Source organism: Pelobates fuscus, chromosome 4, assembly GCF_036172605.1.
Source record: "Pelobates fuscus isolate aPelFus1 chromosome 4, aPelFus1.pri, whole genome shotgun sequence".
NCBI classification, from domain to species: domain Eukaryota; kingdom Metazoa; phylum Chordata; class Amphibia; order Anura; family Pelobatidae; genus Pelobates; species Pelobates fuscus.
Window position 1 is genome coordinate 248,551,399 of NC_086320.1, and position 27,244 is coordinate 248,578,642.

A 27,244-nucleotide genomic window follows, 5' to 3' on the forward strand; every position below is an offset into this window, starting at 1 on the left:
GATATATATGTGTGTGTGTGTATATGTGTGTATATATATATGTGTGTGTGTGTGTGTGTGTATGTGTGTATATGTATGTATGTGTGTACGGGATTATGGAAGGGGGCGCACATTTAAAGTGAGTGTAGTTTTGATAAATAGGAGTCGGTTGAGGTGTGCCGAAACCGACGAGAGGTTTGGCCTGCAAAAAGAGGGCCCACCTGAATATAATGATATGTAAAGAGGGTGTGGTGGGAGGGGAATTTCCGGAATCGACAAAGACAGGTAAGCAAGGGGTTTGCTGGGTTTATATAGGGCTTAAATCCCTCCCACAACTTCAGGCATACGCCTTCTATTTGTGTACGGGATTATGGAAGGGGGCACACATTTGAAGTGAGTGTAGTTTTAATAAATAAGAGTCGGTTGAGGTGTGCCGAAACCGACGAGAGGTTAGGCCTGCAAAAAGAGGGCCAAAAAGTATGTAACATTTTATTTATTACATCAATAATAACATTATTTAGACATATTGTAGAAAGCGAGTCTGATTTTTTTTCTCTGGATTTGGAATGTACCGGTTGTATGCCGAAGATTTCCAGCGTCCCATTTTCTTTATGATATGTGTTGGAACTTGACTACTTGAGGCTGCAGTGGCAGCCCCGATACGGAATGAATGTCCTGAGAAGGAATTTGGATTGAGGCCGAGTCTAAGTAACAATGAACGTATGTATAGCATGAACTGTTTAGTAGTAAGCGTCTTTCCTTGTAGGGACAACAGAGGCAGTTCTGGATTTCTAATCTGCTGACTCATTGTCAAATTATCCAGCACTTGAACTGGGCACCATTTAGAACCGGTAGGGAAATACTTAATCTCCACTGGGGGGCCTGCTTGGTTTGTTTTTGTACGGGGGATTGCAAATACGTAATGATCATTTACTTTGGTTAAGTTTCTCTTTTTAAGACAAATGTCCGTGTCGGATATCTTTTCGACTGAAAATTCTTTGGGCCTTAGAAAGCCGAAAAAGGCCAAATAAGCTGCTGATTTAATTACCAGGTTAGTGGAACATTCAAAAGGACTTTTGTCTAATAACTTGGAGATTTCTTTAAAGATGTTACTATCTATGGGGAGTCTTTTAAGGGATTTGGGGGTTTTTAGTCTCTGGATCCCTTTTAGAATGTTTTTAATTGGGTATGTGGATAAGAAAGGAGTCTTGTTCGGGTGAAGAGTAAGCATGAAGTGTTGTATCCCCGTCAAGTATAGTTTGATGGCATTGTAGGCTAGTTTTAACGAGAAGTGGCAAAAAGTTGTACATGCAACCATGGTTTCTACAGAAAAATTATTTATTATGTTAAAGTCACAAACAAATTTTTTGAACAAGTCAAATGCCCTACTATATGCTTTTTTAGTGTTCACTGACAAACCTGCCTGAGCGAGAACTCTACTGTGAGCTAATCATTGGTTTAAAGCATGATTAGGTCTTTGAACTGCGTTTCCTTACGAGATTCATAATTGACAGGGACTGAGAGCGGCCTTTGTTAATTATGTTACAAGCTGCTAAGTTATCAGAATAACACCTAACTGCTTTACCCCTCCAATTTTCTCCCCAAATGTGTGCTGCTGCCACTATGGGGAAGATCTCGAACAACGCCGAGGTTTTGTCAAAGTTGTCTAGTGTAGCTGTTTCAGGTGGGCAAATGTCAAATACCCATTCATCCCCAAATATTGCAGCGTACCCGACAGTAGCTGCAGCGTCTGTCCAGATAACCGGGGAATCGTCAGAGATGGGGGTAATGAATAATGACCTACCATTGCATGAGGATAAAAATAGATCCCACATTTTTAGGTCAGCCCTTGCAGGATCGTCTAGATTAATATCAGTGTTGTTGTCAGGGAGGCCGTGCAGGAGAAAAAGTAACCTAGAGATGAAAGACCTGCCTTGAGGGATAATTCTCATGGCGAAGTTAAGAGAACCCAAAAGAGACTGTGACTCCTTCCTGGTGCATGACCCGTGATTGGTGCAGGTGTGAATGTGATTTAGAATCCTGTCTACTTTGACTTGAGGGAGGCTAGCTTGCATGGTTACAGAATTGAGTGATACCTAAAAAGGTTATTTCTGTACTGGGACCTTCTGTCTTATTTGGGGCTATCGGGACTCCTAATTCCTCAAACAGGGAGAGTGCTCTTTTTAGACTGCTTGGTATGCAGAAGTGAGGTTCAACGTACAGAAAATCATCGAGGTAGTGAATTACTACTGGGCACCTGGACTTGTTAAGTAGTAGCCAATTCAAAGTTTCTGCAAATATATGTCAAAAACTTTTGGGCTACTTTTAGAGCCGAAGGTCAGCCTAGTTGCAAAATAGTATCTCTCTTCCCACTTAATGCCATGTAGGTGCCAGAGTGACTGCTTAATTGGTAGCAGTTTGAAAGCATTTGAGATATCCGTTTTGCTTAACCAGGCTGCCTTACCAAAGTTGACGACGGCTTGAATGGCATCGCCTATTTTAGCATATTGTAGTGAGAAGTCTTCTGAGGGTATAAGGGAATTTAAACTTGGGGAGGTGGAAGAGTGAGGTGCTGAGAAGTCAATTATTAACCTTTTTTTGTTATTAAACTTGCCCGTGGCTATACCTAGTGGGCTTGTTCTCCAGGAAGTGAAAGGTGGTGTGGTGAAGGGTCCTATCATAAAACCATATTCTACTTCTTTGTTGAGAAGATCTTTTAGACTGGCTGGGTCAGTTATTGCAGATTGTAGGTTGGGGCATTCTAGTATGCCGGAAGGGAGTGCTACTAAACCTGTGTGAAAGCCTCTAGTAAAACCCGAGATGAGAAAGTCAGTCAGCTGTGAAGAAGAATGTTCAGTCAAGTAACGTTGTAAATTAGGCATGTTTATTGGTGTTATTGCTTTCTTAGGGAACAGTTTGTTTGGGCACATTGTTTTTGCGTGAGCCCTGAAACAGATTGAACAAACATGGAGCAATCTAGAACCGCTATAGCTACATCCCCCCACATTAAAGTTATTACAGACCTGTGCTTTCCCAAGAAACACTATAGGTCTCCCTAATTTGTCTTTCATCTCTCTTTGATTATCAAAATAGACTGGGTTGGTGTTACTAGTAGACGGACCATCTACAGTGCTAGGATAAAAGTTTGCTGTATGAGAGGCTGAAGAACATATTGCACATGCTGGTGTTTTGAGCCCGGCGAAATGTCTACAGAACAATTGTGTCCAACTGACTCCAGTCAGTGGGGGTGTTGTACTGAGCCAGTGACACGGCTGATCTGGCTAGTTCCACCAGTTTGTGCAGATATAGATCCAGCTCTTCTCTACAGTGTGAGAAAGAGGAGCAAATTACATCCCTATATAACCCAAAAGCTAAGATGAACTCAAGAATATTTAGCTTTTTATTGAGCCTAGGGTCTCTAGCTTTCATTACCATGGATATATCTTCGAAAGTATAAGATCTGTTCTCAATTATATCCTGTGAGGCAATGAGGAGGGAAGCTAGATTAACATCTTTCCCTTCTAGTATGTCCCGTTTTAGATTTTGTGGAATTAAATGTACCGGATTAATAATATTAGTCGTTTTGGCAGGAATAGGAGTGGAGTTACCTCCTGAGCCAGGGCCGGATTAAGAGCCCAGTGGGCCTGGTGCTGACAATTATGATGGGGCCTAATTACAGAATCTTATCGACGAAAAACACTAATACAGTCCTACCTCCCAAGCGTCATGTATCTGATGGAGATGGTGTTGGAGGGAAACTCGAAGGATGCAGCTATAAGAAAACAATTACTGTATGCTAATCTCTTTATTTAATTTATGCTTTCAAGTAAATCCATACCAACAGCAGTGTCCAGTGAAGCAGGAAGCCAATGGGCGGGGTAAAAGAGTAGGCCGATGATGCAAATCACATGACCAGAACTGCCAGAAGGGGCGAACATGCCCAAAAAGGGGTATGTCTGTCCAAAGAATTGGAAGGCCAGCCTGGCATCAGTGTCCATATACCCCACTCCCTCTAGCATGTAAGCTCATTGAGCAGGGCCCTCAACCCCTCTGTTCCTGAGTGTCCAACTTGTCTGGTTACAACTACATGTCTGTTCGTCCACCCATTGTAAAGCGCTGGGGAATTTGACGGCGCTCTATAAATATAATAATAATAATAATCACAGTGTTAGTGTCCCCATGTCACCCAGTCCCCTAGTCTCCCAGTGTCTGTGTCCCCATTTCTCCCAGTGTCCCCATGTCTCAGTGTGTCCCGTGTCACTAGGATACATGGGGACACAGAGACACGGGGACACTGAGACACTTGGAGACATGGGGCACTGAGACACTTGGGGACACTGGGAGACATGGGGGCACTTGTGGATACAGACATGGGGACACTGAGACATGGGGACACAGAAATTTGGGAACACTGGGAGAAATTGGGTCACAGACACTAGGGACACAGACATGGGGACGCAGATACTGGGAGACATGGAGACACAGAGATATGGGGACACAGACACTGGGAGACATGAGGACACAGACACTAGGGACACTGGCTGGGAGACATAGGGACACTGGGAGACATGGGGACACAGACACTGGCTGGGAGACATGTGGACACTGGGAGACATATGGGGAAGATGGGAGCCATGGGGACACTGGGAGCCATGGGGACACTGGGAGCCATGGGGACACTGGCTGGGAGGCATGGGGATACTGGGAGCCCTGGGGACACTGAGACATTAGGGACACTGGCTTGGAGGCATGGGGACACTGGGAGACATGTGTCCCAATGTGTCTACCTATGTCTCACAGCGTCCCCATGTGTCTGTGTCCCCATGTCTCACAGTGTCCCCTAGTGTCTCAGTGTCCCCATGTGTCTGTGTCCCCATGTCTCCCAGTGTCCCCTAGTGTCTCAGTGTCCCCATATCTCCCTGATGCCTTTCCCCTCATCCCTCACTTCCCTGAGCTGTAGCCTGAGCTGCTGCTGAACTCTCTGTACTGTTTAGCTGCTCCCCTGTGTATCAGTCAGTAGAGAGAGGCAGGGAGGGATATGCTGTAACTTCCTATCCCTGCCTCTGTCCATACAATAATAATACTGCAATACCAACACGGCCAGGCAGCCTCAAATACAGACTGTGCCTTAAAATACCAGTCAGGAGGAAAACCTAAGAGTAGTGTGTAGAAAAAAAAAACATTTTTTTAAATGGGCCTATTCCATGGGCCTGGGCCTGGAGCTGCAGCTCCATCAGCCCCTATGTTAATCCGGCCCTGTCCTGAGCCGGTTTCTGGTTGTCCTAGTTGAATCAGAACTTCCGGAATGCTAGTCTGACCAGTGGCTTCCAGGTTATGTAACCTGTTGTTTATAGTAGCTACGTAATCTACCAGAGAGGTCATCATACTCCGTAGTTCTTAAAAAATGTTTGACAACTTACCTGGGGTCTGCTGGGATATGGGGCTGTAGTAGGGTACAGGAGCAGTGGTGCAATGTGTGAGGGGTGCAGTGTGTGTGGGGGTGTGGTGTGTGGGGCAATGTGTGTATGGGGGGCTGTGTATGTGTGTGTATGGGGGGCAATGTGTGCATGGGGCAGTGTGTGTGGGGCCTGTGTGTGTATGGGGGGCAGTGTGTGAATGTGTATGGTGTGTGTGTGTGTGTGGGGGCAGTGTGTGTATGGGGCAAGAGTTCACTCTCACCACTGCGACCACCAGGAATCAATGGTGGTCGCAGTGCTGAGAGTAAACTCTAGCCGGTATCTCCAGGGCTAATAGTTCACTCTCGTGAGAGTCGGAGCGTTGCCGTGGTAACCGCGGCAACGCTCTGTGCTCGCGTGAGAAGGACCCAGAGGAGCTGCCGGCTGAGCTATTGGGTCCTCTCTTCCTCCTTCCCCTGCCGGCTGCCCGCACGGTGCCTGTGAAATGGGGAGGCAGATCGGCCAGCAGGGGAGAGCCTCTTGGGGGAGAGGTGGCAACGGGAATCCACCAGTGATATATACAGCCCCTGTGTGCTATGTGTGTCTCTTTATCTCCATCCCCTCTGTGTGGGTTTTTGTCTCCCCCTACTGCTCCTCTGTGTTTGTCTCCCCTCTCCTTCCCAGCCTCTCTCTTCCCCTCTGTCTCCTTCTCCCCTTGTGTGTCTCTCTCTTCCCCTCTGTCTCTTTCTCTCCCTTTCCCTGTGTTTCTCTTCCCCTCTTTCTCTTTCTTCTCCATCCACCATCTCTCTATTCCCCTATTTCCCGCCCTGTGTCTCACTCCTCCCCCTCTGTTTTATTGTCCCCTCTACCCTTGTGTCTCTATAATCCCTTTCTTCCTCCCTATCATTTACCTAGAGAAGTCAGGGGGGCCGGCCGCGTTCCACTCTGGAGCTGCCGGGCCAGGTGGCAGTTTCGCCGGTCCGGCGGCACTCCTGTCACTAATGCTGAGGAGTGAAGGAGGAGCATGTCTCTCTACCATGCTCCCTCATGGTTCCCACAATTCCCAGCACAGTATACTGATACAGCATACTGTGCTGGGAATTGTAGGAACCGCGAGGGAGCATGATAGACATGCTCCTCCTTCAGTCCTCAGCATTAGTGACAGGAGTGCCGCCGGACCGGCGAAACTGCCACCCGGCCCGGCAGCACATATATGTGTGTATATATATGCATAGAAAAAACACTCTTGCACTCCAACTTTAAAGTTTTGTACCAGGTGCTCAGTTCCAAATTAATACAAGTATCAAAAGATTTTTTACCGGCACTCATGGGTTTCTTTTCCAATTTATTTTGAGTAGGTACTGTTTCAGTCAACGTTTCAGCTCCCGGTCGGAGCTTTCATCAGGACACCAAAGACATTGAATTTAATAAAAAACACACTTATATAGGACATGTAAGATAACATAACCAATAGACACTCACCTGTTCAGCTGAGATCAGTTCATTCCGATTTTCGGCGTGCACTATGCGCAACTGCGCATGTCAATGCCCGGCATACACTTCCGCATCACGTGACCGAGAGGAGGTTCAACGATTGGGTGCGTCACAGTTTCCAAGCAACCGCTGATACATTCAGCTCGGTTTGCTTACTGTGTTATCATCCGCTCTCGTAAGAGCTTTTCCCTCTATGCTAGAACCATCCGCTCGATGACAGCGGGTTGCATTGCTCAAATGGCTAGTGCTAGCCGAGAGTTCGGATAGTACGATCTGATAACTCTGAAATATAGATCTAAACATATATAAACATATCTTATCCACGTGATCTCGGGCAGTAATCTAACTAAACAGTCTATAAGGCAAAATATAAAAGCATAAAAACAAATAGGTGAAGTGTATGGTGAAGTGAAAAAAATACCATATGCAAATATGTGTCGGATGTGAAAATAAATTTGAATATAATCTAAGGGGATTGCCATTCCCTGTATACAATCTCTAAAAGGCTATGTGATAAAGCGTTACTCTGTAAGTGTCTGTTTCATGTATAGGAAATATGCCTATTTCCAAATAAGGTATAGACAACAAAAAGTGTACAGTATTTCCATATGAAGAATAAAGGTATAGCTCAAGTGTACCAATAGTGATATAACTAAGGAGTTCTAACTTCTATACAAGTGGATGTGCATAATTTATATGCCTATTTAGGATAAAATAATTGCTCTGGATAGACAAATAGGAACAGAGATCACCAAGACTTATGTTAAAAGATCAGCATTTTAGATAGAACTAGGTGAGTGTCTATATTATAGCTATCACCATTTTATATACATATCATCTCAATCTTAGGGACAAAAAAATTATCCAAAATAAAAAAGTATATTTAAACTAAAAAATATAATTAAAAGATACAACCCAAGGCCACATCCAAAGTCGACCATCAGGAGTATTCCAATTTCACATACGCTATGTAAGAGGAGGATATAAAGATTCACCACCTGAGGTGGTATAAATCAAGAAATAAAAATTATTTACAGAAAAGGACTAAAGGAACATTTTTCGTTTAACCCTCTAGGGGAAACTGTATCTAACTCTACAATCCAGTGTGTTTCTCTTTGTAACAAAAGTTTCGCTCTATCCCCACCTCTAGCTGCCACCGGCACATGGTCAAATGCCACACAGCGTAAAGCTGAGAGTGGATGTAGTTTTTCCAAGAAATGTCGGGCCACAGGCTTGTCCGATCTGCCATCACGATAGGCTAGTCGGATACTCGATCTGTGGCCCCTAATTCTCTCGCATAGAGCTGTTTCTGTCTTGCCAATATAACTCAGTCCACAAGGGCATGTGAGTTTATATATAACGAACTCTGTGCGACAATGTATCCTGTGTCTAATTTTATATGTTTTACTTGTATGGGGATGTGACAGTGTCTTAGACGGGATAATGTGTCCACAAGTTACACAGCCTAGGCATCTGACACAGCCATTGTTTGTTTTCCCTGTTGTAGGGGGAGTATAACAGTGGATAGGGTCTGTTTTTACTAATAAGTCTCTCAGGTTCTTATTCCTCCTATAGCAAAACATGGGCTTATTCGTCAGTTCCTTTGGAAGTGTAGGGTCTTGTCGCAGGATGTTCCAGTTACGGTTGACAGATTCGGTGATTTCTTTACTTGCGGAGTGTAGTTTCATTGGAAAAACTATCCGATTAGTTGGTTCTTTTGAGGAGTCATATCCCTTCTGATATCGTTCTCTGGCTTGGCTCAGTGCTTTTTCCAAAACTGGACGTCTGTATCCCCTCTTCATAAATTTTGAGTACATCATCTTAAGTTGTTCCTCCCGTTGGTCTTCCTGGGAGTTGTTTCTGTGCACTCTTAGAAACTGAGAGAGGGGCAGAGATTCTTTAAGATGCTGTGGGTGGAAACTATCAAAGTGAAGGATAGTGTTACGGTCAGTCGGCTTAGTATAGAGTTTAAACTCCAACTTATGGTTGATGACCATTAAATCTAGGTCCAAAAATTGGACGTTTTTGTGGTCAATACATGAGGTCACTTTCTACTGTGTGTATATATATGTATATAATTTATTTTTATTTATATATAGGTATATATATACAGGGCCGGATTAAGAGCACACTGGACCTGGTGCTGAAAATTATGATGGGCTTAATTACGGAATCTTATCGACCAAAAACATCTGATGGAGATGGTGCTGGAGGGAAACTCATAGGATGCAGCTTTAAGAAAACACATACTCTATGCTAATCTCTCTAATTTATGCTTTCATCTTTCAAGTAAATCCATAACCCCTAACAGCAGTGAAGCAGGAAGTCAATGGGCGGGGTAAAAGGGTGGGCCACTGGTGCAAATCACGTGACCAGACCTGCCAAAAGGGGAGAACATGCCCAAAAAGGGGGCATGTCTGTCCAAAGAATTTGAAGGACAGCCTGGCATGAATGCATGTCAGGCTGCCCGCCAATCCTGCAGGCTGTCCAATTAAGGGCATACTATGCAGGCAGCACCCTGAGCTTGACATAAATGCGTCTAATGATGCACTCACTCCATGCTTTCTAAGGACTGTCCCCTAGCACTCACTGGTCCACTTGTCTCCTTACCTTCTTACTAGCAGGCAGAAGTTCCTGGTATATAGTCTGAGACAGAGAAAAGGTGTATGTAGTGAGTGTAGAAGAAAGGGGACATGCCACATTGTTAGAGAGACCAACATCTGCATTACCTAAACTAATTTTATTGTCAGCCAGTCCACACAAGTTTTGTTCACATACATCCCTCTTAAACTTCCAAACTTAAAGGGACACTATAGTCACCAGAACAACTACAGCTTATTGTATTTGTTCTGGTAAGTAGAATCATTCCATTCAGGCCTTTTGCAGTAAACACTGTCTTTTCAGAGAAAATAACTCCACTGGCCACTCCTTAGATGGCTGCTAGAGGTGCTTCCTGGGGCAGTACCGCCTAGTGTGCAGCACTGCCATTCAGTGTCTCCACCCTCTGCATGCAGACAGTGAACTTTCCTCATAGAGATGCATTGATTCAATTTATCTTTTTATGAGGAGATGCTATTGGCCAGGGCTATGTTGGACTTGTGCTGGCTCTGCCCCTGATCTGCCTAGTTGACAGTCTCAGCCAATCCTTTGGGGAAGTATTGTAATTTGCTCAGACCACCACTTCTGATGATGTCAGCAGACAGTCAGTTCAGAGGCAGTGCCATCAGCTGCAGACTTAAATGCTAGTTATATTTTACAATACTTAGGGAGGCAAGAAGGGGCCAGGTGGTTTTAACATAATAGGGTCAGAAATACATGATTGTGTTCCTGACCCTATAGTGCTCCTTTAAGCAAGAATATGTGAAGAGTAGTTAGGGTTGCCACCTTTCTTGGAAAAAAAATACAATGCCTTAATATTTGTATAATCACAAGGAGTGACATCAGAGAAAATTCTGTAAAATCACCAACAAACTACTCACAGTTTGATTCTGCTGTATAGATGGATTGCTCCCAGTGTCTGTCTCGCAAGTCACCCAGTTGTCTGTGTCCCTATGTATCACAGTGTCAGTGTCCCCATGACGTCCAGTCCCCTAGTCTCCCAGTGTCTGTGTCTCCATTTCTCCCAGTGTCCCGATGTCTCAGTGTGTCCCCATGTCACTAGGATACTGGGGACACAGAGAGACCCGGGGACACAGAGAGACCCGGGGACACAGAGAGACCCGGGGACACAGAGAGACCCGGGGACACAGAGAGACCCGGGGACACAGAGAGACCCGGGGACACAGAGAGACATGGGGACACAGAGAGACATGGGCACAGAGAAATATGGGGACACTGAGACATTTAGGGACACTGGGAGAAATGGGGACACTGGGAGACATGGTGACACTGAAACATTTGGGGACACTAAGACACTAGGGACACAGAGACATGGGAACACAGACACTGTGAGACTAGGGGACACTGGCTGGGAAACAGACACTTGGGGACACTGGGAGACATGGGACATTTGCGGACATAGACATGGGGACACTGGGACATATAGGGACACTGGGAGACATGGGCACACTAGGCACACTGAGACACTAGGAACACAGACACTGGGAGACTTGGGGACACTGAGACACTAGCGACACTGGATGTGGGACACTGGGAGAAATGGGGACATAGTGTCTCTGTGTCCCAATGTCTCAGTGTCTCCCAATGTCCCTATGTCTCACAGCGTCCCCATGTGTCTCAGCATCCCCATGTGTCTGTGTACCCTAGTGTCTCAGTGTCCCCATGTTTTCCAGTGTTCAGTGTTTCCAGGTCTCCCAGTGTGTGTGTCCCCATGTCCCCTAGTGTCTGTCTCCCCTAGGGTCTGTGTCCCCTAGTGTCTCAGTGTACCCATATGTCCTCTAGTGTCTCAGTGTCCCCTAGTGTCTGTGTCCACATGTGTCTCAGTGTCTCCATGTGTCCTTGCTGCCTTTCCCCCATCCCTCACTTACCTGAGCTGTAGAGCCGCTGTCTGGAATCTGTGCTGTGTTGCTGCTCCCCCACAGATCAGTAAGTAGTAGAGAGAGGCAGGGATATGCTGTAACTTCCTATTCCTGCCTCTCTCCACACACAGTGACCCCTACTGGCCGGTGCTGGTATTGCAGGGTAATCTCCATTTATTCTGAGAAAAATACCTGCATTTATATTGCTGGTATTACTGCAATACCGGCACGGCACGGCAGCCTCAAATATTGGCTGTGCCAGTCAGGTGGCAAACCTAAGAGTAGTGTGTAAAAAAAAATGTTTTTTCTTTTCAATGGGCCTATTCCCTAGGCCTGGCCCTGGGCCTGGGCCTGGAGCTGCAGCTCCATCAGCCCCTATGTTAATCCGGCCCTGTATATATATAGTGATATATACGTATATACTTATGTATATAGATATATATATTATTTCGTTCTACATGTATTTTGATATCAATATATATATTAATTTTAAAATACAGTTAGAACAAAATTACACATGTATATATATTTTTATTTATTTATTTTTTAACGTATTTACATATTTATTTTTTATTATATATAAATATATATATAATGAAAATGATATATATATATTTAATCAATATCATTGTACGTGTATTTTGATATTAAAATATATATATATATGTATATATATAATTATGTATATATTAATATTAAAATACACTTAGACTGTGTATGTGTGTGTATATATACTTAGATCATATATATAATAAATATATAAATGATCTAAGTATATATTATTTATTTTTACACTGTTTTAACTTATTTTATTTTATTTTATCCTCGCTTATACACAAGTATGTCCCGTCTAGGCCCTTACAATCTGCTGAAGACTTGCGTCTATCTTCTGTCCGTACTCCCACCTCTGATGCTCGCCTTCAAGATTTCTCGAGGGCTGCACCGTTCCTGTGGAACTCGCTTCCCTCCTCCGTTAGATGCTCACCCAGTCTCCAGTCCTTCAAAACATCGTTAAAAACCCACTTCTTTATAAAAGCGTATCAATTAAACTGTTAATAGCTCCCAACTGATTCCTCTTCTGCAACTGTCACTAGTCTAATACTATCCTTATCTTTTTGTGTCATTTTACCCCACTCCCTCTAGCATGTAAGCTCATTGAGCAGGGCCCTCAACCCCTCTGTTCCTGTGTGTCTAACTTGTCTGGTTACAACTACATGTATGTTCGTCCACCATATTAAAGCGCTGCGGAATTTGACGGCGCTCCATAAATATCATAATAATAATAATAATAATAATTTCCAGACAGCAGGGGGAGTACCTGTCATTACCGGCACTCCCCCTGCTGGCAATGCCTTGGACAGCTATGCCGTCCATGTGAAAGCGAGGGGAGGGGGAGGGGGCCGAAGAGGACTGAGGGGGACTCCCTAAGCTCCCAGGTAAGTCCCCATACCGCGTTCTATGCTGCCCTGCGGTGTTTAGAGCCATCAAAATAGGGACGGCATAGAACGCCCTGCGGTCTTAAGGGGTTAAACATAGTTTGTCCCTGCATTTAAAAAAAACAACAAAATAGTGACCTGAGTCAAATTAATTTTACGGGTATCCAGAAAGTAAATTTTAACTGGAGGGGAGAATAATATTGTGTATTTTAGAGATTTTATAATGATTCCTTCCTAGTTTCAACTTATTTGTATAGTTTTAAATGAAAACAGTTTTTTTGTATAACTGGGACAACTGATGTAGGAATTTGCAGACAAAAAAGAAATAATTTGCACCAAGTGCAAAAAAACCATTGTGGCTAAAAAAGGATAAAATATATAAATACCCGTTAAAATAGGAAGTGCGAAGACTCCTCAAATGTCTTCAATAGCATAAATATAGAATAATAAAAATGCACAACCTAAAAATACAAAGGGAGACCACAATAGTGCAGATAAAACAAAGTAAATCTTGCCACCCTACGCGTTTCGTCTAAAAGACTTCATCAGGGGCTTGTGGCAACTGACAAAGTCTTTTAGACGAAACGCGTAGGGTGGAAAGATTTACTTTATCTTTGATTTTTCAACTGTGGACTCTTTCATCTACTTGGTCTCCATACCCTGATGGCTACTTTTGTTCCTGGTGGGGAAGACATAGAGTTTGATTTGATGAGCCTTTTAACTACTGTTATTTTGTAAGTGCATTAAATAAAGTTAATATTTTTAACTCATATAGCTATACACTATGTTTTGTTCTTGTGCTTTGTTCTAAGCCTTCATCTTGGAATAAGAGAAGAAAAGAAGCACTTGAAGAGACTGATTATACCCTGGCTCTTTATTTCTACTTTTGTGAGTGCATTTTAGTCCCCTTTTTTATTACATGTTATTTTTTGTTTTATCTGCACTATTGTGGTCTCCCTTTGTATTTTTAGGTTGTGCATTTTTATTATTCTATATTGATATAGGAATTTGGATCATATAATTAATGTGTCTCACTTGAAACCATCAGACTATTAAGATGATGTTTAATAATTTTTTTTTTAGGCAATATAGATTTTAGTATAAATAATAATATGTACTATTCTTCTAACAATACTCTTCGGCTTTTTTCCTCCTCAATTATGTGTGACAATCGACTTAATATTAATGAGAACAAAAAGGCCTATCTAGGTAAGTATGATAACAGACTGCATTTCCAATAAGACACTGGTGTATATTCCGAGTATCGGACGGATACATATCCTGGAAATCTGTTTATGAAGAGGGAAGTTGCCCACACTCTAGATGTCATAGTAATCTTCCTAGAAAGTGACGAGATGTTAGAAACCAACTCCTCTTGGATACGGACGATACATGGATATGTGGAGGGCGGTTCTATCATGACGTTGCGTCTGGTCTGTAACGTCATTTCCAAAATCAGGACTCATCAGAAAAAATATATACCGACTGATAAAGCCTTCAGGCGAAATGCATCTCGGACAAGGACGGGGAAGACCCAAGACTATTTTTTTACTGGTATATGCACGTTTTTTTTTTCTAATTTTGTCAATTAATAAAGTGAATCTTATTAAGGTTTTAAACTCCAGTGGATTCTTTCTGTTCCCTGCTCCTGTCACAAAGAAGGGCAGTGCTTCCTTAAAGGCACAGACACCATTTATACTGCAAGCCTAGTATAACTGGCTCTTATAAAGGGGGGGAGGACCTGCACTTTGGTGATTCACCCTATCTTTACAGTACCACACTAGGATATCTTGTCTCTCTTTTGCTTTTATAGTGAGAACTTCTGGGTCAAGAATCCGAAGAGGGTCTAATATTATCTAATATACCTCTGTCCATTAGATTTGAGCTTATCCTTGTAGGGCTCTATACCATGTGAGTGTTATCCATATTGTTATCCATATTTATGTATATGTCACTGTATTTGAATTGACATATTACACTATTATTTGCCTACTACTTTTCTTCTTCTTTTTATCTTATCCTCATAGACCTCAATCTCATTTTAGGAGGGTAAGTGTACTATAATTTAGCGTTCCACTGTGGATACTTTAAGTGGTATGTTCCACCGGGTATACTTTATCTGATTGCCTCGCATGCCCATCCAACCATGAAAACATTGGTAAACGATGGGAAGGTACAAGCAACGGGCAATTTTCCTTCTCTACTCTGGCATGACAACCTAACACTCAGCTCCCTACGAGGGGGTAACCCCCTGATAGATGCCACACTTAAAGTTTGGTGTTTTCTATGTTACAAACAGCAGCTGACCACGTTCTCCAATCCTCTAACACCAATCACTTACAATCCAGACCTGGGAGTTGGCTTATCCCTGGTTGACCTACACACTTTCCACCAGACTGACGGGTCATACATACGATCATGGTATGATGGCTCTCACCTCGAATCCATGGCAGATATGCTCCCTGACACCACCCGGATAGGGCTAGACAAATACCACTACCACCAAATCAAAACCTTCTACACGACCGCCTCATGTAAACGTCTCTTCCATAGGGACATCATACAATTTGAGTTGCTCTGTACATCCAGACAGCACACAGCTATAGGTATCTCTATGCTCTATACCATACTGCTAAGTAATGATAGCAGGCTGCCCAAAAGGATTACTGCAAAATGGGAGAGAGAGACAGGTGAAACACTAACTGACCAAGAGTGGGATAAAATCTAAATTTTCACAAACAAATGCTCCATCAGCTTGAAATTTAAGAAATTAGCTACAGGCTACTGTCCCATTGGTAGAGAACTCCAGACACATTACATCACATAAACACAGACACTCCAGATGACTGCTGGAGATGCGGTGCGGAGGCCGTCACCATGCTCCACATATGGTGGCCCAGCTATAGCCCCCTTTTGGGCGTTGGTGTATAACCAAACATTGTTATATAGGGGAATATTCACTAAATGCCAAACATTGTTATATAGGGGAATATTCACTAAATGCAAAACATTGTTATATAGGGGAATATTAACTAAATGCCAAACATTGTTATATAGGGGAATATTCACTAAATGCCAAACATTGTTATATAGGGGAATATTCACTAAATGCCAAACATTTTTTTATACAGGGGAATATTCACTAAATGCCAAACATTGTTATATAGGGGAATATTCACTAAATGCCAAACATTGTTATACAGGGGAATATTCAATAAATGCCAAACATTGTTATATAGGGGAATATTCACTAAATGCCAAGCATGGCATTTGTGTAAAATAACACAGAGCACTGTGATTGGATGGCTTGAAATCCATCCAATCACAGTGCTCTTTGTCATTTTACACAGTGTGGGAAAATTCCAAAGAACTTTCCCACGCTGTGTAAAATGACACAGAGCACTGTGATTGGATGGCTTGAAATCCATCCAATCACAGTGCTCTGTGTCATTTTACACAGCGTGGGAAAGTTCTTTGGAATTTTCCCACGCTGTGTAAAATGACAAAGAGCACTCTGATTGGCTTAAACCAGCCAATCAGAGTGTTCTTAGCCTAATTGCAGGGCGTGGCAAGGCTTTGTAAGCCTTCCCCTGCCCTGCAGAGCTCAGTCTGCGCGGAGCCCTCCGTGGGTGAAGATGGATTGTTTTTTGTTTTTTTTTATTGCGTCGGTTATTATGGTTTTTTATTTGGCCTTTTTTGGGGCTGAAAAAAGAAGATTTTAGAAGAAAGAAAACATGGAATGGTAAGTTGTTTTTTTCTAATTTTTTTTACAGGTTCTTAGTTAAAGGTCCCCCCCTCATTATTTTTAGGGTGAGGGGGGTAGGTAGGGGGATATTTTTTTTTGGGGGGGAGGGGGTGACTAGGGTCCCCCCCCCATTTGTATTTAGGGCCCCCACCCGCCGCTCAGGGGTGGGGGCCCGGGGGGAGGACATTAGGTCCCCCCCCTTATTAGTATTTAGGGCCCCCACCCACCGCTCAGGGGTGGGGGCCAGTAGGTCCCCCCTTATTGTTTTTTTTAGGGCCCCCACCCACCGCTCAGGGGTGGGGGCCAGGGGGGGGACAGTAGGTCCCCGCCTTATTGTTTTTTTTAGGGCCCCCACCCGCCGCACAGGGGTGGGGGCCGGAGAGGGGGAGGACAGTAGGTCCCCCCCTCATTATCTTTATGGCCCCCACCTGCCGGGGCGGGGGGGAGGACAGTAGGTCCCCCCATTATCATTATGGTCCCCACCCACCGCACAGGGGTGGGGGCCAGGGGGGGGAAGGAGAGTAGGTCTCCCCCCCCCCCCCTTCAATCACTATTGTGGCCAGAAAGAGTCCCTGTGGGTTTTAAAATTCGCCTGCCTATTGAAGTCTATGGCGGTTCGCCCGGTTTGCGAACATTCGCGGAAATGAGCAAAATAAAGATTGTCAAAAAGAAAAAGAAAAATATGCAGATATATTCATTGCCATGTCCCAGACAGATTTTATACTGGGATAGATTATTGATTCTCTCTTTGTGTTATATATGAGCTCTATGTCTTTGGCATGTCTGTATATTGTGTATTACTATGTATATGTAATCACATATCTTTTTTGGAGTATTGTTTTTTATCATACATTTTAAAGTTTAAAATGCCCAGTCAGCTGGTTTAAATATGGACAAAGACATATTGATTTATAGGCCAGTTATCTCTGAAGAAGCACCTTTTTAAGGAATTTTCATGATGCGAGGAAACTTCAGGATTTTCGGTACAGCCAACAACCCCCATATTTAGTTTATAGTGTCAGTCATCACCAGAGGCTGCAAATTTATACACAGGAACCTGTGCAGAGAGGAAAGGTACTAAGGGTCCCTGGAGGTCTGATGACTTAATCTGGCTTCTGCAGAGCTGCAAAAGCAGGGTGCTACTGTGGTTGCCATTCATTGTCTGAGAGCATCAGCTGACTGTTTCACGGCCAGTGAACTCTTGCTCTGGGCTGGCTAATAACGCCTCTATCATTCATGGCCTGTGCTAGACTAGGTTGTGCCCTAAGCAGGACCAGCTACTTGCACCCTTCCCACCAAAACCAAAAATGACCAACTTTGTGTATTTCTTTCTCCCCCAACCTCTTTGTGTGTCTCTATTTCCCCTTCCCCAGTAACCCTTTGTGCTTTTGTGGGTGTATTTCTTCCCCACAGCCCTCTGTGTGTCTCTTCCCCCTAGCCCCTTTATGTGTCTCTTCCATCCCAGTCCATTTGTGTGTTTTTTTACTCTCCAGCCCCATTTTGTATTTCTCCCCCAGTCCATTTATGTGTCTCTGACCCAGCCCCTTTGTGTGTCTTTCTCCCAAGCCTATTTTTGAGTATTTCCTTGGCCTGCTTCTGAGTATCTTCACCTTCTCAGTCCATCTTTGTGCCTATTCCCCCTAACCCCACTGTGTGTCTCTCCCACCCCAGCCCCATTTGGGGTCTTTCTCCTCAGCCTATCTTTGAGTCTCTCCTCCCAGACCTTTTGTGTGTCTCTTTCTCACCCGCAACCCTTTGTTGGTCTTTCTCCCAAGCCTATTTTTGAGTCTCTCCCCCCAGCCCCTTTGTGTGCCTCTTCTCCATTCTCTTTGTGTCTCTCTCCCCCAAACTACTTTTCATGTCTCATTTCCCCCTTCCTCAGGCTCTGTGTGTGTGTCATTGTCTCCTTCCCCAACCACTCATTGTGTGTCACCCTCTGAGTGTCTCTGTGCCATTTTCCCTAGCCTCTCGGTGTGTCAGTGTTCCCTTCCCCAACCTTTCTGTGTGCCTCTTTGTTCCTCCTTAGCCTGTGTGTCTCTTGCCCCTCCAACCCCTTTGTGTGTATGTGTCCTACCCACACAGCCTTTTTGTGTGTCTTTGCCCCCAGCCCATATCTTGATCCCCCCCAGCTTCTCTGTCTGTCACTTGGTCCTCCCAGTCCTCTGTGTATCTTTGTCCTGCAGCCTCTCTGTATGTCTTCCAGCCCCATCTGTGGTTCTCTATGTCCCACCATCCCCTCTGTGTGTATTTTGTCTTGCAAGCTCCTCTGTGTATATATTTGTGTCCCCCAGCTCCTACGTGTGTCTCTTTGTTCCCCTAACCCTTCTGTGCACCTCATTGTCCCCCCAGCCCCTCATTGTCCCGTCAGCCCCTTTGTGTGTCTCTTTGCTCCCCCAGCTCCCTATGTGTTTTAGTCCCTCTAGCCATTATGTGTGTCTCTTTGTCCATCTCCCTCCCCCTGTCCCTTTGTGGTCTCTTCCTCTACTTTGTTTACCTTCATGTAGTATGGCTGAACTGACCACGGTAGAGGATCTTCTGTTTCCTCCACCCGGTTTGACAGGAACCTGTAAATTGCTCTCATCGAGCAGCTTCCTGTCAGACCAGGTCGATTATACAGAAGATCATCTACCGCATACGTGCAGTCAGGGCCGGATTAACATAGGGGCTGATGGAGCTGCAGCTCCAGGCCCAGGCCCATGGAATAGGCCCATTTAAAAAAACAAAAACATTTTTTTTTACATTTTTTTTATTTTTTACACACACTACTCTTAGGTTTGCCACCTGACTGGTATTTTACTAGCACAGCCGGTATTTGAGGCTGCTTGGCCGTGCTGGTATTGCAGCAATACCGGCAATACAAATGCAGGTCTTTTTCTCAGAATAAAAGGAGATTACTCTGCAATACCAGCACCAGCCAGTAGGGGTCACTGTCTGTGGAGAGAGGCAGAGACAGGAAGTTACAGCATATCCCTCCCTGCCTATCTATACTACTCACTGATCCGTGGGGGAGCAGCTACACAGCACAGAGTCCAGACAGCAGCTATACAGCTCAGGTAAGTGAGGGATGGGGGGGAAGGCAGCAGGGACACATGGGGACACTCAGACACTAGATAAATAAATAGATATAAGGTGTAATAAATCACAACTATTAAAACTGGCAGCTACATACGTTTCACAAGCGTCTAGAAATGAGTGAAAGCTCAAAAATCAAAAAAGTATGTGCGCTCAAAAGTAAATACTATAGAAAATGTATAATATATTTATTGAGTTATTGAGTTACACTCAGACACTAGGACACATGGGGACACAGATACTGGGAGACCTGGGAACACTTGGACACTTGGGGACACTGGAAAATATTGGGACACTGAGACACTAGGGGACACTGAGACACTAGGGGACATATGGGGACACTGAGACACTAGAGGACACAGACACTAGGGGGCACTGAGACACTAGGACACATGGGTACACAGACACTGGGAGACCTGGGAACACTGAGACACTTGGGGACACTGGAAAACATGGGGACACTGAGACACTGGGACACATGGGGATGCTGAGACACATGGGGACGCTGTGAGACATAGGGACGTTGGGAGACACTATGTCCCCATGTCTCCCAACCAGTGTCCCTAGTGTGCCCAAGTCTCCCAGTGTCTGTGTCCCATGTCTCTCAGTGTGCCTAGTGTCCCCATGTCTCCCAGTGTCCCTATATGTCCCAGTGTCCCCATGTCTATGTCCACAACTTTCCCCATGTCTCCCAGTGTCCCCAAGTGTCTGTCTCCCAGCCAGTGTCCCCTAGTCTCCCAGTGTCTCTGTGTTCCCATGTCTCTGTGTCCCTAGTGTCTTAGTGTCCTCAAATGTTTTAGTGTCCCCATGTCTCCCAGTGTCTGTGTCCCTAGTGTCTCAGTGTCCCCATTTCACCCAGTTTCCCTAAATGTCTGTGTCCCCATGTCTCTCGGTGTCCCCATGTCTCACTGTGTCCCCAGTATCCTAGTGACATGGGGACACACTGAGACATTGGGACACTGGGAGAAATGGGGAAACTGAGACACTGGGAGACTAGGGGACTGGGCGACATGGGGACACTGACACTGTGATACATAGGGACACTGAGACACTGGGTGACTTGCGAGACTGAGACACTGGGAGACAGGGAGACACTGGGAGCAATCCATCTATACAGCAGAATCAACCTGTGAGTAGTTTGTTCGTGATTTTACAGAATTTTCTCTGATGTCACTCCTTGTGATTTATATCATGCGATGTCACACATAACTAATTATACAAATGATTAAGGCTGGTATTTTTTTCCAAGAAAGGTGGCAACCTTAACTACTCTTCACATACTCTTGCTTAAAGGAGCAGTATAAGGTCAGGAACACAATCATGCATTTCTGACCCTATTATGTTAAAACCACCACCCTGGCCCCTTCTTGCCTCCCTAAATATAGTAAAATCTTACTTGTATTCAAGTCTGCAGCTGCTGGCTCTGCCTCTGAACTGACTGTCTGCTGACATCATCAGAAGTGGTGGTCTGAGCAAATTACAATACTTCCCCATAGGATTGGCTGAGACTGTCAACTAGGCAGATCAGGGGCAGAGCCAGCACAAGTCCAACATAGCCCTGGCCAATCAGCATCTCCTCATAAAGATACATTGAATCAATGCATCTCTATGAGGAAAGTTCAGTGTCTGCATGCATAGGGTGGAGACACTGAATGGCAGTGCTGCACACTAGGCAGAACTGCCCCAGGAAGCACCTCTAGCAGCCATCTAAGGAGCGGCCAAAGGAGTTATTTTCTCTGAAAAGTCAGTGTTTACTGCAAAAAGCCTGAATGGAATGATTCTACTTACCAGAACAAATACAATAAGCTGTAGTTGTTCTGGTGACTATAGTGTCCCTTTAAGTTTGGAAGCTTAAGAGGGATGTATGGGAACAAACTTGTGTGGACTGGCTGACAATAAAATTAGTTTAGGTAATGCAGACGTTGGTCTCTCTAACACTGTGGCATGTTCCCTTTCTTCTTTACTCACTACATACACCTTTTCTCTGTCTCAGACTATATACCAGGAACTTCTGCCTGCTAGTAAGAAGGTAAGGAGACAAGTGGACCAGCGAGTGCTAGGGTAAAGTCCTTAGAAAGCATGGAGTGAGTGCATCATTAGACGCATTTATGTCAAACTCAGGGTGCTGCCTGCATAGTATGCCCTTAGTTGGACAGCCTGCATTCATGCCAGGCTGTCCTTCAAATTCTTTGGACAGACATGCCCCCTTTTTGGGCATGTTCAACCCCTTTTGCCAGGTCTGGTAACGTGATTCGCACCAGTGGCACACCCTTTTACCCCACCCTTTGACTTCCTGCTTCACTGGACACTGCTGTTAGGGGTTATGGATTTACTTGAAAGATGAAAGCATAAGTTAGAGAGAGATTAGCATAGAGTATGTGTTTTCTTTTGCATCCTATGAGTTTCCCTCTAGCACCATCTCCATCAGATACATGACGCTTGGGAGGTACGACTGTTTTAATGTTTTTGGTCGATAAGATTCCGTAATTAGGCCCATCATAATTGTCAGCACCAGGCCCACTGTGCTCTTAATCTGGCCCTGCGTGCAGTGACTGGCAGGAGCACCAGGAGACTGTATCTTCCAGGCCACAATGACACTGTGGGAGGTAGAGTTACAGCTACAGCAGCAAAGGGTTACATTCAGTATGTGCAGAGTTTCACTGTGAAATGCTGGGCATGCAGACTCTATCACCAAAGTGGTCAGGGTGCTTGGAGTAACCCTTCCACTTTAAAACCTCATTGAGACATTGGCTCCAATACTTAAATCTACCTAACATGTTTCCCTAACTCCCATAGACCTTAGGTCTGAATTTTTAGAACATATAGCCCATTACAAAACATCTAATACCAACTTCAATGACCACTTGCCAATCTCTATTCTCTATCAATCTAAGTCTAATGAATTCCTGGCAATAGACAGTGTTGAAATAATCTCTAACATGGTATTGCACTAAAAGAAACACATTGATATTATTGTTGTTAAGATGTCACTTTCAAAAATGTTAATGTAACATCCCCTTTAAATTAATTAATCTTAACACATGCAACTCATTTTTGGCCAGTTAAGTGGATTTTATAACAAGGGTTGTATTAAACGTTCACAAGCCTGTTAACCCCCGAACAATATGCACATTCCCACCCCACGCCTCTGCCCACACAGCCCTCTTTTGACAGGTTTCTTAGTGAGTGTCATTGAGAACAGGCAGCACTCATTCTGTCGGGGAGGGCTTGGGAAGTAAGCAGCTCTTACACAGGGCTGGCAGCTGCTGCTGCCAGGGGGCGGGGGGTAGGACTTTGGGTCTCTCTTCAGATCACAAGGAGGCAGCATTACAAAGAAGGTGGGGTAAACTGGGCTGATAACCAACAACAAGCAGCACATAATCTCTGTCTATTGACAGTATTCCTATAAAATCTACCTGTGGAATCTACACTCACTTTTGAGACATTAGGCTCCTCCTTTAGGAATACAGGTAGGTGGGAGATTTGTTACAGTAACAGTTACACCCCCAGTACAGTCTGGCTGGCACTATAGTGATGACCCATAGTACTCTCTTCCTTCAGGTATGCTGTGTAGTAGTTAGCTTGTTTGTGTTTCGTGCTGGGTGTCCTGTTACCATGTGCTTATGTTGTCTCTGTCAGGGTTGCTGGGGGCAGGCAAGGAGAAGCTGCCTCCTCCCATACTAAATGCTGAGATGAAGCTCCCTGATACAGACATATACTAATTATAATCTGTTCTTCTCTGTACAGCATGGCTATTGTAAATATCATAAAGCAAAAAGCATGTCACCTGCATTTAAAATGCAGGTTTCACATATGCTTGTGTTTAGAGAGTATTATGTATTGTTTTGTCACTTGGATATTAAGAACATATCAATTCTTTTCATGGCCAATATATCTTACACTTACATTTGTAAATGGCAGTGCATACTTTTAATACAGTAGTATTTATTTCTTTAAATGCATGATGGTAATTATTGGAATTGGAATCCAACGATGAATGAGAAAGTACTCATGGTACATTAGAAAATGACATATATAGGGAGGTGTGTGTGTGTGTGTGTATATATTATTTTCATACAATACATATAGATCAATCACAAAAAAATAATGTGTCAAATACAGAAAGTGTATTCATGTATTTAATGAGCTTAAACAGTTGTGGTGATTTTGGCTCATAATTTATAGGCCAAACTAGGTCAATCTGTAATAAATATAAAGCTCATATGAGGTTCTGTACTGTTCTCAAGTTAACAGGTTCTGTATGTAGAGAGACCCCATTTTTACAGATTGTTATTTGTACACATTGTTCATATTGTAATTATTCTGATTTTTATTTATGAAGCACTTTTTTTTCCAAAGAGCTATACGTTAGGCAAGCGAACAGTGAACAGACTGGATACAGATAAATATTTGCATGCAAACACATAAAGTTCAGATGTCCACCCACATATACATTTATAATAAAAGTACTTACTGAGTGTGTACTTAGGTATATTCACAATTCACACCTTACATGTACAGGCAACCTATATAGACACATGCACACTATGCAAGTAAACTTAGCAGAATTATTAAAACAGCATAGGGGTGATTAAATATGTTGAAACATCCTTTAGTTCATCAATTTCTATATTTGAAGATTAATTACGTTAAACAATCTGGTTTTGCCTTGATTATTCTCATGTGTTTTGTATACAACTTTACTAGAGAATTAACTGCTATTGATCTTGAATTTGCAGATGATTTGACTTAAGCTTGGATGGTTTGTCATTATAATTAGTCTCACTCACTTTTTTATCATGTTTCTTTCAGATCTGGGCATGTACAATATATATACATTGAATAATAGAACAAAGTGACCAAGAAGAAAGGATTAATATGGTAATTAACAACTCTAGATCCTAAATTGGGTCTTTTACAAGACAATTTCTGCAAGTAATCTCAGTATCAATGGAGGTCATAGTAAAGCCCCCCACTGGGTGAGTAATACAAATTAACCAATTTAACAAAAAAAGAGTTTAGAATTGACTAGTAAAATCTAGACTAGTCAGAAAAACAATCTCAGGGGATTATGCATTTATCATGGAATTCTGGTGAAATGTAAACTGAATTGAAAAATGCAACATTGCTATAGTCACCAGTTGACCCTAAATTAAATTATTGTCTTGCCTTACACAGTTTATGAAGCTTCAGAGAAGGTTATTGCACTTTAAATGATGAGTATGAGGATGAAGTCTCTGCATTTACTCAGAGCAGGGTTGCTTGCTATAACAGTTGGTAACGTCTTGTGTTTAAAAAATAGATGTTTTTGCAAGATTTATTATGTGCGGGCTTTGATGATTGTGCTGTTCTTGCTAATTGCTTATTGATAATAATACCATCAAGGCCATATAATTATCAATACGCAGGTTACTTGACAAGTTTAGTTACTTATATTTGTTAAACATATAGGTTAGTTTTCTAGGTAGAAACAAACAAAAAATATATAAAACTCAAGTCGTTTTTAAAAGTCTTTGGAAAGGGGATATAATTTTGAAAAGTTAAGGACTTGCATGAGTAATATAAATATAACTGAAAGGAAGACCATTGGAATTAAATCTCACCATATCATACAAGGCTTTGTTTGTGACCCAGACTAGATCTAACGTTTACATTTTGTTGTTGTTTTGTACTGTACATGTAAAAAGGAATTAGCCTTTCCAGGTGAATTTTGAGAAAATAAATGCAGTGTACTTAAGATAAAGCAGTAATCTACTAGGACAAAGCAGTAGTATGGGGGGGGGGGGGGGAACACACACACACTTGCATTGTCTCACTTTGATACAAGTAAAATAAAATCTGTTGTAGCATTTCAACATACTAATGATTTATTTTAGTACAATGTAAAATGCACACTAATACGTTTAAACATAATCATAAACATTATAGTTTTAGCAGTCTAAAAGCCTTACCTCTGGTTTTAAAGATAATCTGCTTAAATTGACAGGATAATGGACTAATGTATTTTAATTATCTATTATTATTTGTTAGTTGTATGCGCATATATAATTATGTACCTGCAAATCTATAAGTTTAAGTACATTTTTGTTGCCCTGATTTATGTGACGATGCAAACCCCTTTAAAGTGCTGCAATCCTACTCACCAGTTTTATTTTACTTGTAATGAAGTGAGATTGTTTCTTTTTCATGGGATACAATACTTGTGTGTGTCGGGTTTTTTCATGTTTCCTAGGTAACAGTTCAAGCAGAAAACTGAGCTCTTTGTCATTGCAAAAGGGCCATTGCTATGTCAAACTGACCTCTTTAATGAATACGTGTACAATCACAAATTTGACTTATGTGTAGTTTCAACAGCAGATGAGGTTTTTTTGTTTTTGTTCTTGGTTTGGTGTTTCTAGCATGACTGCTAGTCACCTGGCATCTGATAAGAGCTGTACCTTGTGTGTGTGAACTGACTTATTCTTACTATGAATTCAAGGTCAGGCACTAAAAGCACAATGGTCTAGAGATTTATTAAGCATGAGCCCAAGGGGAAAAAAAATAACCCCACAATAGACTTACCTACCAGATTGCTAAAAATAAATATAAAAAGTGTGTTTAAGTTCAGATTGTATACGCTATGATTAGATCTTTAAATCATAATGAGTTTTTTGTTTGTTTCTTTAAAAGTAGAGTGGCACATTCAAAATATATTTCAAACTCCTATAGTATATGTATATTTATCAGGCTATTCAATAAAAGTGAAACAAAAATGACTCCCATTAAATACAATATATACAAAAATCTTTATTATGTATAGTTTTTATACTGATTTTTTATTTTATAATGCTCTATCCTAGTACAATTTAGAATGCGCACATATAGGCAGACGTGATACATTTAAACAAAACAGAGATTGAAAGCATTATTAAAGGGACATTATCGGCACCCAGAGGTTTTGGTGCACTGTCCCTGTCAATTTAATTCTGCAATTGTAGTTATTGCAAGAATTAAGTCCACTCCTAGTAGCTGCATGAGGACATCTCTGCTTTCCTATGGGGTTGTCCTAATGCGATTACGGCGCTTGCCTTATATAAGCATTAGGTCCCTGAGTCAGAGCCTGACCCAGCGCCGACTAGCATCGCCATTGGATTCAGTTAAGTGCATTAAAGGTTTTTAATCTAGGGGGAGGGAGAAAGGTGTGAGTGAGGAAGGGAGGCACTATAAGGTACTAAAGTGCTATGAATACAAATTTGTATTTCAAGCATATATTTTCCCCTTGAATAAAATTTCAACAGATGAAAATGTTAATGTTTGAAAGATTATGGAGTCATGTGAATTGCGAACAGTGCGTCTTCTTTTTCACTTTACAAAAAGTAAAGATTCCAATAGAAGGTGGCACATTTTATAATTTAACTTTGTTATACCCCTTCACTGTCAATCAGACATCCTGTTACTTAATGGTAGTTTAGTGCAGTGGAGTTAAAGGAACAATCCACTCCCCACATTGGTAAAAAAAATCAAAAAAAATCACTGTTTCGTATACACACCCCCAATTAGTACATGCATGTATTCTTTTGTGGTATAGCTTAAAGTTTTCAAAAGCTACATTTCTTCCCCCTTTTCCGCAGAAGACACATTCTCTTTGAGATGCCTCCGAAGGGC

The 27,244-nt window shown here is 42.8% G+C and overlaps 1 protein-coding gene across 1 annotated transcript in view; it reads left to right on the forward strand.

Moving 5' to 3' along the window:
* Positions 1-22,916: 22,916 nt before the first annotated feature.
* COBL (cordon-bleu WH2 repeat protein) overlaps positions 22,917-27,244 on the forward strand; it is a 761,158-nt gene continuing 756,830 nt past the window's right edge. Inside the window, exons 1-2 of the mRNA XM_063452038.1 lie at positions 22,917-23,070; positions 24,413-24,579. Coding sequence (XP_063308108.1) covers positions 24,551-24,579 — 29 coding nt within the window. The 5' untranslated portion in view covers positions 22,917-23,070; positions 24,413-24,550. The remainder of the gene's footprint in view (positions 23,071-24,412; positions 24,580-27,244) is intronic.